We start from the raw sequence: 17,544 nt of genomic DNA on the forward strand, positions 1-17,544 counted from the left end.
TAGAAGTGGCATGCAGTTCCTATGAAAAGTGGGCTTCTGAATTTCTTGACTTTTGAATTTTTCTGCTATCAGTTAAATATTATTATGCTTTAAGAGCTTATTACGTTCAAACGCAGTCACTAGTTTTCTGAAAAGTTTAATTCACTGGTTAAATAAAGAAGTATTAGAAAAATGGCTTTTGTAGTATGCTCAGCTTTTAATTTGTTCTAATCATTGTAACTTTAAACACTCCTTTAAATACTACTGCAACGCAATGCAGTTAGTTCCAACTAGTTTTCTGACCCTTTCTCAACGCTGTCCTTTCCAGAGAAGTTCCTTCTGATGCTTCAGTCTGTGAAGAGAGCATTTGCTATTGATTCTAGTCATCCCTGGCTTCATGAGTGTATGATTCATCTCTTCAGCAGCGGTATGTGTCTGTTTGATATGACTTCATCTGTACATGCCTCTAGCTGATACTTAACTTACATACAGTCATTGGTTTTAGTTTACAGACTGTTAGCACAATTCATTCAAAATATTTAATATGCACATTGGAAAGCTTTTTAAACAAGTGACTGGTGTTAAGTATGCTTATTGTGAGTACAGCTGGGTTTAGTAATTATTTCAACATGTATTAGTAAGTTGTTTTTTTTTCCTTAAGACTGTAAGGAGTATGATGAGCCTCTGAAAGAGTAAGTGCACTCACCAGTGGTTGAAAAAATGGGAACTGCAGAATGAGGAATGTGGCTTTTCTGCTTGCAGCCTGCATCAATGTACAAGGAGAAAGTTAGAATTATGTCCTGTTTTGTTAGAGGATTGGAAGGATTCTCTCTCTTTCCTTGCCCCAGAGGCCACTTTTTCTGTTGATGACTACAGACAAGATACGTATAAGAATATATTTTTATAAGCTCAATCTTTAAGCCTAATAGAGTAACCAGTAAGGTGGGAAGGGAGTTTAAGCAAAAAGCTTTGGATTTTTGTAAGCAGCAGCAAAGTGTTGCAGTTAAGCTTTTTTCCAACTATCTCCACCTTTTTTAGTTTTATGCAACTTCCTTTGAGATTTGTTTTTTCAATTATACTAATGATGTAAATGCAACAAATATTAAAATAAAAGGATTTAATATCAAGTAGATTGTACTGTGATTGCCTGTGCTCACCTTTTATTAATTTTTTTTTTTTGCAATATAATAGTATCTGAAAGTAAGGATCTGCCGGATGCAGTCAGAACAGTGTTAAACCAAGAAATGAATCGGCTTTTTGGAGCAACTAATCCAAAGAATTTCAATGAAGCTTTCCTTAAAAAGAACTATGACTCACTACCACATAGATTATCAGGTATTTTGCGTCTTTCCTTTTTATCTCCCCTTCTCTTCTGTGCTTTTAGCACTGTGCGCTCTGTGCTTTTAGCAATGGCCTCTGAGTATCTGCAGCAATGATGTACAAAATCACTCTTGCCATCAGGAATGCTTTTCTTCTATCTATTTGAGTTTTTGTGAAAACACGACCACTCAATTTGTCTGAGGGTTTCTTCAATTTCTCCTTCTGTGTGCTGCTAAAATACAAACTTTTGGACTTTCCCTGCCTTGTTTTCGTTTCTCTTGCATGCTGAATGTATCAGAAGATTTTTTTAACGGTAACATACTTAATGAGTTTGTGATATAGTTTGTATGAGCTATGCTATGTGAAGTCATATTTTTTATTTATGAAGTTTTCTGATATTTGGAGAGATTTTTTTCTGGCATTTGGAGAGGCTGACCGCCAGCAGAAATGTGTTGCGTGCCCAACAAGCCAGTTAACATCCAGAACTGTTGGTGTGCCAAACAAGGAGCTGAGCTAGTTAGTGCTGATTACCATTCCTGTATAAAAGGCCATCTATCAATAGTGATCACATATTACAGCGGGTATTATACTTACCCCACGAGAAACAGGACATAAACTTCCCAGGGTGGCATTGCTGTTGTGGCTTGGTCTGCCTAGATGTGGCCACCAAGAGCAGTGAGTTCATTTTCTGCATCTTTTCTGACATCAAGTCCCTTCAGCTACATCTGTGCGGTGGAACTCAGGACCATGCCACACGTTTGTCCTGACACTGTATTACAACAAGAGCTGTGTGCACACCATCTGTTCTGTGCCCTGGTTTCTGTGGGAAGGAAACCTGAGCACTGCTGCCAGAAAGGAACTGCAGGCCTGATTTGTTCTCTTCATTGTCTTCCGCGCTACACAGTACGCTGCAAAGTGCTCCTATCCTGCAGGGCAGACATAGCCTAGTTGTTTGAACGCTTTTTCCTTACACCTTCTTAAGCATTGGACAGTAGACTTGAAGCTCCCCTTCTGTTTGTTCTGATGTCAAACTTAACGTTCCAGATGTCTCCATTTGGAACTACCTCTATAGAATTCAGTGTCCCCTTTCTTAGTCTTAATATCTTTATTTTATAATTGTATATATTATAAGACTTAGTCTGTCTTCTACTGAGTCATGAAGCTTATTTTTCTCCTGTAGCTGCCAAAATGATGTACTATTTAGATCCCTCCAGTCAGAAAAGAGCAATAGAGCTGGCAATGACCCTGGATGAAACCCTCACTAACAGAAATCTTCAGGTAACAGACATCTATGGATTGTCAACAACTCGGTGTGTCTACAGAAGTTTTATGCAAGTTACGGAGATAAAGAGGAAGCTGAAATTATTGCTGTGCATATATAGTAAGGAGATTGGGATATCATGTGAGAGAAAGACATACTGGCTTCATCAGAACTGAAGCATTTAATGTCATTTTTGCACATTTGAATTAATGTGGCTTTGTCCTGTACATGATATGAAAATAGCTATTTAGCAAAAGAAAGCGCGTTATTGCCACAACTAACAGGAAAGCATAAAGGAACTCATAGCAAAAGATTATAAAGCTCCCCAGCAGGGAAAGGTTGTCATCTGTCAGAGCTTTAGGTGTTGAACAGCCAAGAACTCGCAAGGAGGAGTCTTTTCTAAACTATTTCCGTCTCCCAGTCAACCCATTTCCTTTGGCCTCAATATGAGAGTGTTCAGCACACTTAATTAAGTATTAAAGAGGTTCTTTGGCAGGCATTGCAATGTGTAGGATGCTTCATTTCTGTCAGTTCCCCTGGCACTTTTTCTTTATTGTGCTCTTTATTTCTGGGGACTCGAGGATGTTTAGATCTATTGCAAAGAGAATTGGTAAGTTTTCTAGTAAAATGTATTATTTTGTTGGCAAAAATCAGCATTTTCTAAAAAAAAAAAAAATCACATTCCTGGGAATATCCTGAATTCATCAGAAGTTTAACTGTGAAGGGTTTTGCAGGGCAACACTAGAATTTTTGGACAAAACAGAGGGGACGAAGAGGCAGGAAAAGACAATTTGCCGTGATTTATAAACTTGCCTTGGATGCTGAGGATTCAGATTCTTTCTCTAGCTGATCTGGCTATGGAATGTAAATGCAAATCTTTCATGTCCTAAGTGCGTATTTAGCAAGTTACAAACTATTTACTTGTTTGGAATTTTTTTTTAAACTATATGAGCGGTCTCAAAGAGCTTAAGCTGAATTATCAACAGACTTAGAGAGAAAACGAACAAAAAATTAGATTTTCTTCAATAGATTCATTGCCTTGTGGCTGTATTTCTTGCCTGATTCTTTGAATTGACTGGGGGAAGATTAGACTGTAACCAAACATACTAGGTGTTTTTGGAGGCATAACGCTATTTTGTAGCACGGCAAGAAGCATTTATTGACTCAGCAGTGTGTAAAAAAACAGATATGCAGCATCATGGTAAAACCGAAAAAATTCAGTGTTAGTGCTCTCCAGTGCTAATGTAAAGCAAGAACTGGAGTTCTACCAAACTTTTAGATGTTCTAAAAAGGCAGCATCTGAAAGAATCTAGGCATTGGTTGAAAGGAGTTCTCATGCGCGAAGAGATTAAATTTTTCATCTCATTTGATTTTTAGTAGCAGTTGTCTCAGGACACATTCCAGACATAAATCTGGATATATGTGACCTTCTATGGAGGCCAGTGTTACACAAAGCTAATTGCAGGAAAAGGGATTGTTGAAGAGCTCTTCAAAACCCTAAGCAGGGAGACAAAGCAGTTAATACCACAGAACAAATAAAAGCTACAATGTCAGAGTAGTGGAAAAGACTAGTTTACTACGCTAATGCTGGTATACACAGGTTGGAAGGATGTTCAGTGCCGGTGGGTATTAGTCAAGCCCTTTGGCTGATGGATTTGAGTGAAAGGTAGGTCCTCCCATGTAAAAGTCAAGAAAGCACTACAGCAGTAAGATGGACAAGAAGGATTTTTTTTTTTTAATTACACAGTTGCACAGTTTCATAGCCTGAATGTCTTGAAAGAGATACCAAGATTACTTGCCCTAGTAATTAGCAGAGCTAGTAACTTAAAGTTAGGCTTTAAATTAGAAGGTGTGTTAATCTCCCTTCGTGCTTAAAAAGATGTGTTCATCTACTCTCATATGAACTTGAAAGTACTTTTTTCACCTTCAAGATACAAAAAGTTTTAAGATTAGTGTTAAGTGTTTAGTTTAGTTAAGTGTTTAATGATAATTAAAGGTGAAACAATAACCTGCATAAAGACCTGCTTAATACCTCGTGCTAAAAGTATTCAAGTGATGTGTTCCCTTCCTAAATTTGAAGGGATATTGTTAGGCTTTGAACCTTCAGAAAGTCATCAGCAGATCATATAGACAGACTTTAAAAAAATCGGAATAACCTTTGAAAAAATAGCTTCTTGCCTGCACATATAACTTTATTTGTTTTACTAAATTTCTAGCTCAATAACACATTCAAAAGGTGAGAAACTGAGCTTAAAAAAAAGCAGGAAACCTCATTTTCTCTGCCAAATAATGAACAAAAGTGAATATAAAACTGAAGCTGTATCTGAAGGATGTGATAATGACCAGAATAAATTGCCTCAATTCACTAATTACAGACACACTATAGTGTCACTTACACTTGATTATAAAATATTTTTCCCTGCCAGAAATGTCTTGACATCAAATTATGTTTATTCAGCTGATGCCGTTTTTACACTTTAATTATCTTTCAACATTCTTCCAATTTCTATCTGAAAGCACTTTGACAGAAACCATTAAGAGGAAATGATAATATATTTCTGGATTCATTGCTTCTATTGGTGAAGATTAAAATCTGAATACATGCTATGTATTGCTTAAATGCTTAATATATCCCCAGATTAGTGAGGGGAACCTCCCTCCCCCCCCACCACACACACACTCTTTTAGTTGCAAGTCAGCCCAGTTCTTGGTTGCCAAACAGTGAAAATCAAATTTTTTTAGGAAAATAACAGATTAGAAACTTAGTATTTTTTAGCTTTAGGTTGTCTAGCTTTTTTTTTTTTTTTTTAAATCACTTTAAATTGAATTATTTGAAATCAGGCTACACTGGTATCTCATGTTGTGTCTAATCAGAAAAATGTCATTTGATAGAAACCTGAAAACAGTGCTTCTGTGTGCTAATAGTGCTTCATGTTTCTTCTTTGGAGTATTATATTTCTTATTTGAATGTTGAGATGAGTGCGTAAGAAACCATAACACTTCTTTATTTTTCTCTTTAATTAGACTTGTATGGAGGTATTAGAAGCTTTATGTGACGGTAGCCTTGGAGACTGTAAAGAAGCATCTGAAACTTACAGAGCAAATTGTCATAAGCTTTTCCCTTATGCTTTGGCTTTCATGCCCCCTGGATATGAAGAGGATATGAAGATCACAGTTAATGGAGATAGTTCTGCAGAACCTGAAGAACTGGCCAATGAAATATGAACAACTTTATTGGAAAAAAAATAACATTGGACCATATCTGGTGTATAATATTTTTGTCACGCACCTGCTGAATCGTTCTAACTTACACAGAGAATGGAAGGAAAAAAATGTTGCCTTCAAATAGTTTTACTTTTTTTTATCCTGCTGACAAAGTATATATATAAAATATCTAACATATTACTGGATATAGGTTGTTCGGTTTCTTAAAAATTAAAAGCTGCTAAAATTGAAGAAAAAAAACCCTTATCCTTTCCTACCTACCCATGTTTTTAAACTAATTTATATGAAATCTGGAGGCTTACAGCCATCAGAGCAGGTGTGTGGCAGAAATATTACTTTAAAATTGTCTTGTGAGATTACTGTTATCTCAGACAGCAAAAATGCTGTTTTAGCACTGGATTCTTTCACTGAGCACAAAGAGTTGTTGGGGCTTTAGCATCTGACTGATTTTGATACGGGGATGATTCTGTCCATAGGAAGTATGCAATGTGAATCAGACTATACAGAGAAACCTACAACATAGATGTGATGTTGTGGATGCTGGGACATACAGATACCAAGCAGAATTAAGAAACATAGTGTGTTCAATAAGCTTGTTGTGTCTCTGAAATTCACTGTACACGATCAGTTTGGTGTTCTTGCGCCACAGTTTTTAACTGAAGGAACCAGTTAAAACTCTATCTGTATTTCAGTTAAACTTGGGGGGTCGGGTGGGGGGAATCAATGTTGCTGTTTTTGAGATGAACCTAGCAGCAAGGTTGGCCAAACTTTTTAAAACTGTAATGCAAGAACCAAATAAAATTATGCACTGTGATGTGGCACCAACTAATTAGAAAGATAGCATGCATTTTTCACGTAGAGTGAAAACAAAATGAGAACATACTATGGCTTGAAGTTGCAAAGAGAAGAACTCCTGACTACCATTTTGACTGATCAAGAGACTAATAGTTTAAAACCTCAGCAGGCCTTGTTCACGTTATGCAGAAAAAAAAAAGTGCTGCAGTTTAGATACCTCTGGAACTTTTCCACAGTGTCACAGGTTTGTAATACTTGAAGCCCTACATTTCTAAGAATATATTTCTTGCTCAGTTGTTTCAGGCAAGCCCAAGACTTTGTAACTTTTAAGGGGCCCAAGATTTTTTTTCAATAACAGACCAGCTTCTTATTCCTGCAGTTACAGATGTAATTTCCTTTGTCAAACATAAGGTACCAAATATAATGCAATAAAATGTTTTGAAAAACAATTGTGTGAATATTTAAACCAATCTCTGTTGTACTTTGAAAATGAATGGGTTTAGTAGAGTGCAGCTCAGGGTTTGGCTTACTGTGCTGTCCAGTTATGCTGATAATGTCATTGCTGATGGGTGGATGTTGAGTATATATTAAGTTTAAATACATTATATATGAAGGCTGAATGTCTGGGAAGTCCCATACCACAGGATGCTTTACTACTTGGCTTTTAAGTTCCACCAGTGTCATGTTGAATTTTATTTTCCAAGTCGAGCTACAGTCTACAAGTCTACTGTGTCAATGAGAGAGATAAGTGCTCAAATGTTTTTGTAGGCTCATCACATGAAACCAAGGAGAAAATAACCTACAGCTTTTAAAGTGAGTGCCTTCTTTGCTGCAGGATTTTAGTTAGAGTATCAAGTGAATACCCAGTGTTCCTCTTCCACATCATGGAATTCAGTGATTGACACACAAAATTGAGAAACTTTGGAAGATTATTGCAGTTTCTAACTGTAGAAAACAATTCTTTGTGCATTCAGCACCGCTTTCTCTTCGTGGTTAGACTGTCCTTGTGTCTGTTTATGTTGTAGTTCATGTTGGAAATATAAGTTGCGTTGCTATCCTTGTGTGCTTAATCAGCCAGGCGCTTAGGGACTAGAATACTTTTAGAGCATTTAATTGACTCTAGTCACTTAATGGTCTGGTCAGTTATGACTGGTCATAAATATGTCTGGATCTCAGTCTTTTCTGCAGCCTGAGATACTTGGACTGCATGTTTTCTGCAGCTACTGAAGACAGTTCAGTCCTGTCTACACAAACTATAAGCTTTTGGCCTTGCCTTTTGAGTATTGCTGCCGTTTTCTTTGCTTCTGATGCTGTAGCTGGAGGCAGATAAATGCTCCCATTTCTTAACAGATTGTGAAGTGCATCAAGCAAACTTTTTTTTCCTCATTTTGTTTTTTGGGTGCTGCCTATAAATGGGATTACTTCCGGTACTTTCTCACTGCCTATTTTGGTGTTGAAGCAGATGAACTAAAAACAAGGCATTTGTTATCTCTCATTCTGCAAGTGGGAAAGGATATTTTTGTGGACCTTCTAGAAGCCTCCATCCATACGTCTATTGTGATCTTCCCCCCAAAGACACTTCCTTGTAACCTTTCTGAAAGGCATCCATAGTGCTTCTGAGATGATGCTTTCAGATTAACGAAAGAGGTTCCTTGTTCCCTTCCAGGAGACTGCTGTCCCAGGAAATGGGAGACTAAATCAAGAGTTTCCCTGAAAAAGGAGGTTCTATAAGTGGCATAGGAATTGTTATTCCTTCATCTTCATTTCTCTCCTGGTAGATGCAATGTTAACTTTGAGGAAGAGCTTGAGAGCTGGAAATGAAGTTATAATCCAGTGCAATCAGTGCTTTGCAAAGTCGTAGGAGCGTGCCATGGTACAGTGAAAACTACTTTCATGTTCTGAGATCCAAAACTGTAGTTCTTGGTGCTAGGCTGCCAAAGCTGGTGAGCCAACTGAGGCATCGCAACATGCCAGGATTGCTGTCATGGTCAGCGACCTACAACGTCAGCTTCTTGATGACAGAATTTGGTTCAATTCTTCAAGACTTCCCCTGGAGAAAGAGGTTTCCAGCATAAAAGGAGCCACTGCTGATGACACGTGCCATGGATATCTTTTCTGTTTCAAAAAAAAAACCAAAAAACTGTTGATTGTGCTAATGCACATTGCATGAAGCAATGTCAGTGTCAGAAATGGACTTAAATTGTTTATAAATAATTGAAAGTAGTCATTGGCCCAAGATGATACATGAGGTGCTTAGCTAACTCCAATTTTTGACAATGCAGATGTGCTCACTTATTGGGAGAGCTAGAGCATTCAGACAAAGGAAAACCTAATACATGTGAGTGAACAGGTAAAATATGCTGGAACTGATCCATTCAGGAAGTCATTTCTTTGCATCTTAAATGCCTTAAGAGCTCTATATTGCCCTAAAGTTAAATTTTTCAGTAGAGGTCTTAACATTTCCATGCTCATGGGGAAGGAATCAAGGTCTGATGTGTGGTGTGGCAGTCAGAATACAGAAGGAAGTTTGTTGTTCAGTTTTTCTCCTAGAGTAGGGAGAAAGTTCCATGTAACTAGCCTCATAAAATTTCTTTAGCGTTTGGTTTGTTTTTACAGGTCTGGAGTTGCTCCACTGTAAAGTAAACCCTAGAAGTTGCTGTAACACCTTGTTCTTCTACCAGACTGAATTGTCATCTTTATAGAAGGAAAACACCAGTGGGAGTAGGGTGAGATTAATCCAAGAAACCAGAGGTGCAAACAGAATTTCAGTATCGTGTGAGCAAATTCAGATATGAAAAGTTCAGATCTCTTTGTCTTTACGTGATGCCTTGAGGGAGGACTGGAGCAGAGCTGCCACGGTTCCCGCAGTGCTTGTTTTCCATGTGCCACGGGCATGCTTTGGACCTGTGCCACAAACAAAAAAACACTTGATATAATAATCCAGCTAAATATGCCTGAATGAAAATGATTTATTTTTTTTTCCATTTCACACTAGCTTTAACTTTTGTTATATGTTCTGTGCTGAGTAGCTAGCTAGCTTTGAAATCGTTTCCCTTATCTTCTCCCCTCCCCAAGAAAGTTTGTTCTATAAATACAGTTTGTGCCTGATTGATAAATGTAAAATAGCTCAAGCTACGTAAAAGTGAGAGTTGTGCGTGTTGATACGTAATAAATTCTGACCTACTGCTTTGGGATTCTGTGGAGAAAATGATGCAGATGTAGAATAATTAGTAATATCAGTGAGGAATCAAATAGTTTGTTAGCTCATTAACAGCTGAAGCTGTTTCAGTTGAAGGAAAAAACGGTTGCAGAGCTTGGGAAAGACTCTTGCTTCCAGTTCCAATTATGAACTGCTTGATAGTTTAAGGAGCAAAGGCATACACTTTCACAAAACTCGGGGTTGTTTCATTATGGTTGTATTTTCCTGGAAACTAAAGCTGTAACCACCAATTTTAATGCCTGTTTTGGGCACAGACTCTCCCTCCCAAGAGCATACAGCCGGCACTGAGAATGGCAAAGAGAAATTGATGCAGCGGCTGGACAAAAGGACACTGTAAGGCGTTATGGGAAGGTGGCATAATAAAAATTTCATTTTAAATTAAGGGTGAAGTAGCTTTTTTATTATTACTAGAAAGATTACTGAAGCTGTAAGTACCATAAATACAATCTTCCTGTGCTAAGGAAGTTGAAAGCGTGTATTACTTTTAGAGCGGTACAAGCAGATAGTAGTATGTTCACAGGGATTCTAGCTTTGTATATTGGTCTTCAAGTAAATCATGGCAGAAAACTCAGAGGGCAAAGACTGTCAGTTTGCAAGGGACCATATCAAAGGCTCGGTAAGAACGTTGCAAGATAAGCATTACTAGAAAATCCAAAGCATCTTGGAATAGCTCTCCTAAGGTGTTTGTTGTTTTAATTGAAAATGTTACATTTGCTAGCTGTTCATAACAAAAGGCAAAAAGTACTTTCACAAAATATTTCTGCCTGGCACTGCCCATTAAATATCTACCTCTACTAGTCCTAGTCTAGTTCAGCTACTGCATAATTTTAGCCATTTAGCCTATAACACATGAAAAAATTGTCATCTGCCTGGTTGGTGAACAAATGTATGATGATGGATATGTTTAGTTTTAAAATGTAATGCAATAAACAACAAATTCAGTGAAAATCCTATTGTTGGTTCAGTGCAGCAGGATATTTACTGCTTCATTGCTGATCTGTTCAAAAATCTTGAAACTCCACCAAGGTATTTGCAATTGTACTGGGATTTGCTTTCCCTTTCAGCCTTCCTGACTGGTTAACAATGTTGTACTGTGTCTTTACGCTCTTCTCTGGTGATAGCAAACATCAAAACTGGCAGGAAGTCAATCAATGAATAAAAATGCTGAGTTCTGTTTGTAAATGAGTACTAGTGTTTCCTTGTAGGGTTCAGCGTCCTCATTAGATGCCTAACATCTCTTTAATAAGGGTCTCTTGAATGGAAGCAGTCTTTAATAGTTCCTGCTATTCCTGGCCCTCTGTGATGCTGACAGCCCTGTGAGTGGGGGCAGGAGTCTCATAACAGGGAGGAAGATCAATCACAGAAAGCATACGGTTACCTTTGGAGTCAGGCTGGAAAAGAGCCAACCCAGCTCACAGGCAGGTTTCTTTGAGTCTTCCCTGCTTTGTAAGCTAGTTTCACATACGTGAAAAAGCCCCTTGCTCCTGCAGACTACAAAGACCGGATAGGGGAGTTTAGGAAACACTCTTACTGAACAATTGAATAAAAATGGGGGTTCAGGGGCAAGGTGATTGAAGAAGCGTTTGCTATTTTCCTCAGATCTGGGGGAAAAAAACCCTCAGTAGCTTCTTCCCCACCCGTAAGACCACAAAGCTTTCCTGGCCCAGCATTCCCTAATCTCTGTTTCAATTAGTAATCGGACAAAATAATACGGTAATAGTGACAAATCACAACAGTTGTAACTAGTTAGCAGGAGACAAAGCACTATAATAACCCATAGTGTGCTATGAACCTGATAGCTTAGACTACCGGAAAGAATTGATAGTAAATACTGTGTGTAGCGAGTAACAACATTATGATTAATACTATCTACAGCTGAACACAAAGGATTCCAACAACTTGCAGTTTTCGTGTTTTGTTATAACTCTGTTTTTTAAGATACTGAAGTGATTACAGAAATCATAATTACCCCTTCTGGGGTGAAATTAGAGCTTGTTGCTCTAAGAATTGCTTTGCACAGGCAGGACTCTTCTGCCTAAAAAACAGCATGCCTTCCTTGTAACTGTTCTCACTGCTTTCATTTTTCTTTTGTGAGAGACAGGCATTTGCCTTGGTAACGGTCTGTCTTGAACTTAATATTCTCAAACTTCACACTTCCATTTATGGTAATGGCACCTCGTGACTAGTCTACAATAGGACTGAAAGCACAGAAGATTTATGAGGAGCCAAGCTAGTCTGGCAGTTTATACGTTATTTCATCTACATAAAACTGTCAGGACTTACTTCTCTACTCCATCAAATATAAAGGATCTTTCTACCCTGTCATTATGCTTCTGGAAACTGTTTTGAAGGTCATATGCACAGTAGCAGAAAGATAAAACCTCTCTGCAGTTGCTCAGTCCCTCAAAATGCTGAAGAGATGCATGCTAATTGCATAGTCTCTTTATTAACAATGTAGCTTTAATAATCTATGTAAAAGTAAAGGTGCCATTTGGGTTATTTCTGCAATGCCTAAATTGTGCCAAAGCAGGAGGAGGGTGAATCCTGCCTGGTCTACAGTTTATCTGTGTCGTAGATCAAGTGGTCGGTGGTTCTGCAAAGCTAGACTCAGCTGTTACCTTATTTGCATCTTGCCTTCATGTAGGTAACACTGGGGATGTGAAAATGTTCTTTACTTAAGGGGAAAGTAAAGGGTTAACTCAGGTGCGGCTGATGACTGCTTCATTCACTAGCACCAGCACTTCTGTGCTAAGTAAGTACAAGCCTCTGACTTGCACTTCCTTTGCCAGGGCTTTTTTTAGGACCTTGCAGTGTTTGGCATTTTCTCTTGAACTTCCCAAAACCAAGAGCCGTTGCTCCCTTGTCCTAAGACCACCACAGAGATGACATGACAGCCCCTGAGAGTACCAGCACCTCTGCTTTGACAGATATATTTGATATGAACAAAACTAGATATTCTTCATAACATACTGAACTGCTTTTAATCATTACTTGCTAATTTTTATTTCAGTTCTCTCTTTCATTTAGAAGCATTTTTTGTAGTTCTAGGAAAATGTTGACCTCTGGCTGTTTCTGCTATGTTTTGGAGCAGTTTTGTCTCATAGGAATCACTGAATGTAATTCTGCATCTCTCACTTCACTTGCAATATCAATAAATGTCTTAATGAAATATAATTGAGCTGGTAAAGCAATTTTTGTTTTTTTGCAGAGTAGACTTGCTTGTACTTTTAAATTCCTCTTTTGTCCCTTGATGAATGTCTTTCCACGGTGTATCCCTTGGCTTCTGTTTCATATTGCAGGCCCTTCACGCTGGGGAATGGTTTCTCCCTTCAGTTACCTCTTTATACTGTCTCGCAGAACTGGGTCGCGACTCCGTTATACTGCCATATAGCATCTCCAGCGCAGCACCAGCAGGCTCTCCTGTGAGCTGCCTCATCGACAGGAAATGCAGTTCACGCAGAGGGCTTGCCCCTCTGAATTCCCTGATGCTCCAGCCTAAAATACAGAGAGCACATGGGGACAGAGCGAATATGATTTTTAGCGCCTGTCGTTCTCAGGAAAATAACTCCTCTCTTTCATGCAGTCTAGCTTGGCCACACCAGCTGGCCCAGAAACGCGTCAGAAATGGGTAAAACCACTGCATATTCTTTTGGCTTTTCTGCCAATGGCACTGCATGACTATTTAAAAAAGCTTGTGCTAGTTTGCATAGCTTGGATCATGAGGAAGGAGGGGAGAGCAAGTCCTCTGATTCTCTGAGTAACAGTACCTTTTTTTAATGCTGTCGTGCTCTCTACAGAAATGGCGACAGAAGGAGGTGGGAACATCAGGCAGTTCAGAAGACAGTTTACACGATGGCAGGTTTCCTTGCTGTGAGCTGGCGTGCAGCTGAAAAGTGGGAAGGAGCGGAGCGGTGCCGGAGGGATTCGGTTAGCGTGACGCATTTTGTCTTTGAGGCAGCAGCGTTGGTGGCTCGCTCGGGTGGATGACAAGAGCGCGAGTGGGGCTGCCAGGGACTGAAGTGAAGCAACGCGGACAGAGCCAGGACAGTCCTCAGCCCATCTGCCCGGTCACGCTGGGATTCGCAGGTGGCCAGGAACATGCCACAGGGAGGACACATGCAGTGACAGGACACCAGCTGGTGTGCAGCGTGGCCAGGAGCGCGGTGGCGCTTTGGGGTTGGCTCTGGACACGTCTGTGTGCCTTGAAAGTTGCAGTTAGTCTAGGTGAAGCTGTCTCCTCGCGTCTGGCGGGCTGGGTAAGGCAGAGCCTCAAGGCAGAGGTGAGCTGAAAGAGACGCACAAGGCAGCGAGCGTGCGTGCTGAAAGGGAAATCTCTGCCCGCAGCCAACAGAGAGCACAGAAGGATGTGAGCTACTGACAACACTGGGTTTTCAGACCAAAATCCAAATCAACAACTTGAGAACACACCAAGACTTCTGGCTTGGTTGCACTGAAAGGTACAACTGAGACTTGAAGCCGTTCTGCCCTTTGTAAGTCATTGACAGGTACATAAAATGCAGACGTACTATGTGAATGATACATGGTGGCCTAAATTTACGCTTACATAAAGCCCTGAAAGAGAGAGAATGGACTCTGGCGGAAACCCTTGTCCTGGGGATATGATAAAATTGAGGAAGCAAAGTGATCTGAATTCAGGGCTATGAGTCATAGGTCTCAAGACACAGGCTGTTGCTGAATTTTAAGAAATAGCAAAAGAAAGGCTGACACCAGTGGTATAAATAAAAGTGGGAACTCAGAATAAAGTAGGAAATTTGAAAACCTGGTAGCAAAGGGAGCATATTAACACACTGCGGGGGAAATAACAGCTTTTACCTCTTACCCTGGTAACAGTATAATCAGATGTATGGGCACTGTGTCTTTTTATTTTCTTTTTTAATATACTTTGGAAACTATTTTTTCTGGGGAGATCACAGGATTTTCATTAGCACAAATGCGTTATAGTATTGCTTTCCAATATCCTTTCATATGAAGCCCTCTTACAATGCAGATTTGTGTGGCTGATACCTTGAAGACTAACGTTCTTGTCAGATGAAACGTACCTGGAGCAGTATTTCAGCACAGCTCTAGCTGGAGCCATGTTACTGGGAAAGAGCCAGGTTAGCCATCAGAGCTAGTTCAGTCTTCACAGCCTCTGCTTGGAAAACAACTACTAATGCTGGCTGCAAGATGCTAGGCTTTTTTTGTGGGGGGGGGGGGGGGGGAGGAGGAGGAGAGGAAAGAGTAGGGCAGAGAAAGGGTTTGTTATTTATAAAGGTAACGTTTATTTTATCACATTTATTCTTATTCTTGTTGAAAACAAAACTGATCTTGATATCAGCATAAGCAGGATTTTACCCTAAATCACAGTAAAGAATTGAAAAAAAAGCGATTTGAGTGGGAGCAGTTCCCAGTTTTGCTAGTGGGGGAGATTTTTTGTTCAATATTTTAATTAAGATGGAAGTAGGGCTATGCCTTTGATAAATGAGAGGGTGGGAAAAGAAGGAGAAAAGCTTATTCTTGCAGAAAGAAGTAATAAAAACACATTCTGGTGTCATGCCATTTTAAGAAAAACCTGTTGACAGAAAATAAAATGCACAATATATCCACACATGAGACGCAGTCCTAGGGATCAAGGTCTTTAATTTGGAACTTACACACACAGGCAAACTGCTGGCAGAGCACGGTACAAGTAGATTTATTCTTTGCTCCCCGGAATGATTTATTGAAGGCCATGGTGCACGCAGGTAAATATAGAAGCTTCGTGACATTTGATGGACCTTTCTACGGTGCTCTTTCACGCACGCAGAAAGCCTTTGAGCACAGCGTGTACAATTGCAGGTCCAGAGAAAGCAGGGACACGACTTTTGGTTTTAAATGCCCGTGCCAGATCAAAATACTTCAGAATAGCTTTGCTGTCCACGTGGTGAAACGTAGCCCTGCTGCCAAGATGGACCCCATTAAGTTCCCCAGCGTCCCTTGGGTTTTTCAGCACACCAAGGCAGAGGGCGTGCTGAGCCACGCTCACTCCCTGCTCCAGGGCAAGGAATTTGCAGGCAGCACGTGTGCAGGTTTTACATATGCTGAGAGCTCTTGTTTCAGTGATTATGTTTCGACACGGAAGTGATTCATTTATCCCCTCAACTTCTAGATAGGCCAGGTAGCCAATTATTTCGGCCATAGTCATGCAAGGGTTGCAAGACATTACATTTCTGTACAGACCCAAATGTCCAAACATTGCTTCAAGCATTAAAGACCCAACCCCGCAGCTGTTCCTGTCCACAGGAACAAGCTTGTCAGGCGATTCCTCCTATTAAAATAATACTGGTGAAGCGGCAGGTGATGCCTTTGGCACTAGCAGGCTAGTTTTTTTCCGCCCACACCGGTCAAATTCTCGTAGCAGGGATTGTAAGGCGTCTTTCAGTAAGGACTGTGATGTCATTTCCAGTGGATGAGGCCTATCAATATCCACTAAATATAAACTAACCCGAACAGTAGGGCCCCCGTCTCTCACCAGGCATCCAGCAAAAATACAACAAATTAAAAATGGGAAATCTTTTGTTTCTTTCCATTTCATTAAAGCTTTTAGTTTTATAGTTTGGACATGAATAAGGGCATAGAAATGAATGAGAAGGTCACATTCCAGTAACCAGCAGTAAAAGACACTGGGTTAAAACGGTATTCCAATGCAAAGAGAGATGAAACACACTTTATTGTGATTTAAACAGGATGTGTCAATACTTGCTTTTCCGGTCTACTTTGAGAACCATGCATACAGCTTTCCGCTTCACTGGTAAATGCTGTCCTCTAAAAAGCTATCCTCATTAAATAACATGTTAATGGCAGTTCAAACTTCTTAGACTTGCAGAGAGCCAAGTCTTGCAATAGCAAGACTCTTCCTTGCAAAGCCACTGCACTTTTCCTTGCAAAAATGGAGGAGTCAAGGCCTTGCGCTACAGGACAAAGCTTCCAGAGGGAGTTCTGAAGTCAGAGGTACGGTGTATCTGTAGAAACATTAAAAGAAATGTTAAGCTGTTGTCAAAAGACATGGATTAATTGAACCACAAAATTAATTGCTCACTGAAAATTAACCGAGCCCTTGAAATTTCCACTTCTGGAGAACACAGTCAAATGGGAGCAATTACTCTGTACAGATCTTCCGTCGGTGTAAATCAAGCACAGGTTTCTGGCTTTTAATTTTTAAGGCTGTCACTCAGTTTAGCTTCCTGGTGTCCATCAAAACCCCAAAGCAGGTAACTCCGCACTGTGTTATTTTGACACGAGGGGGCACATTGAGAGACCTCAGTTACCACTGGGCACCTGCTTGAACTAAATTTGATTTTAGCCAGCGTTATATGTCTGTCACTAAACTGCTAGAATCAAAAGGACAAACGTGGAGAGTTTTTGATGCCTTCGGAGAACAAACAATAGGAGGCATTCTTAGACCTACACTTTTTTTTCTAATTTGTTCCTTAACTTAAATCTCAGTAGGCATAATTTTTAGATGTAGAATACAGTCTACATTTTTATGTAACTGACAAGTTAAAATATATACAGGAATAATTATTCTGGAAATGCTGAGCAAGTCCAGAATATCTTGCAGCTATTTGCAGAATCCTCCTCTTTAGAATCTTCTACATCTGCCAAACAAAATTATCTGTGCACTTAGGCTCTTGTACGTTCATTCACTGAACACATCTGAACACTATATTGAAAGTACTTGTCCTTGCAAAGGAAGAAAAACAAA

General features: G+C 39.6%; 1 protein-coding gene across 1 annotated transcript in view; it reads left to right on the forward strand.

The window, feature by feature from the left end:
* The window catches only part of NAA15 (N-alpha-acetyltransferase 15, NatA auxiliary subunit), a 45,694-nt gene extending 38,665 nt beyond the window's left edge, over nucleotides 1-7,029 (forward strand). Inside the window, exons 17-20 of the mRNA XM_068942089.1 lie at nucleotides 308-406; nucleotides 1,171-1,314; nucleotides 2,480-2,577; nucleotides 5,585-7,029. Of these exons, the coding sequence (XP_068798190.1) occupies nucleotides 308-406; nucleotides 1,171-1,314; nucleotides 2,480-2,577; nucleotides 5,585-5,785 (542 nt within the window). The 3' untranslated portion in view covers nucleotides 5,786-7,029. The remainder of the gene's footprint in view (nucleotides 1-307; nucleotides 407-1,170; nucleotides 1,315-2,479; nucleotides 2,578-5,584) is intronic.
* The last annotated feature ends 10,515 nt before the right edge of the window (nucleotides 7,030-17,544 follow it).

The sequence above is a fragment of the Struthio camelus genome, chromosome 4 (assembly GCF_040807025.1).
Source record: "Struthio camelus isolate bStrCam1 chromosome 4, bStrCam1.hap1, whole genome shotgun sequence".
NCBI lineage: Eukaryota > Metazoa > Chordata > Aves > Struthioniformes > Struthionidae > Struthio > Struthio camelus.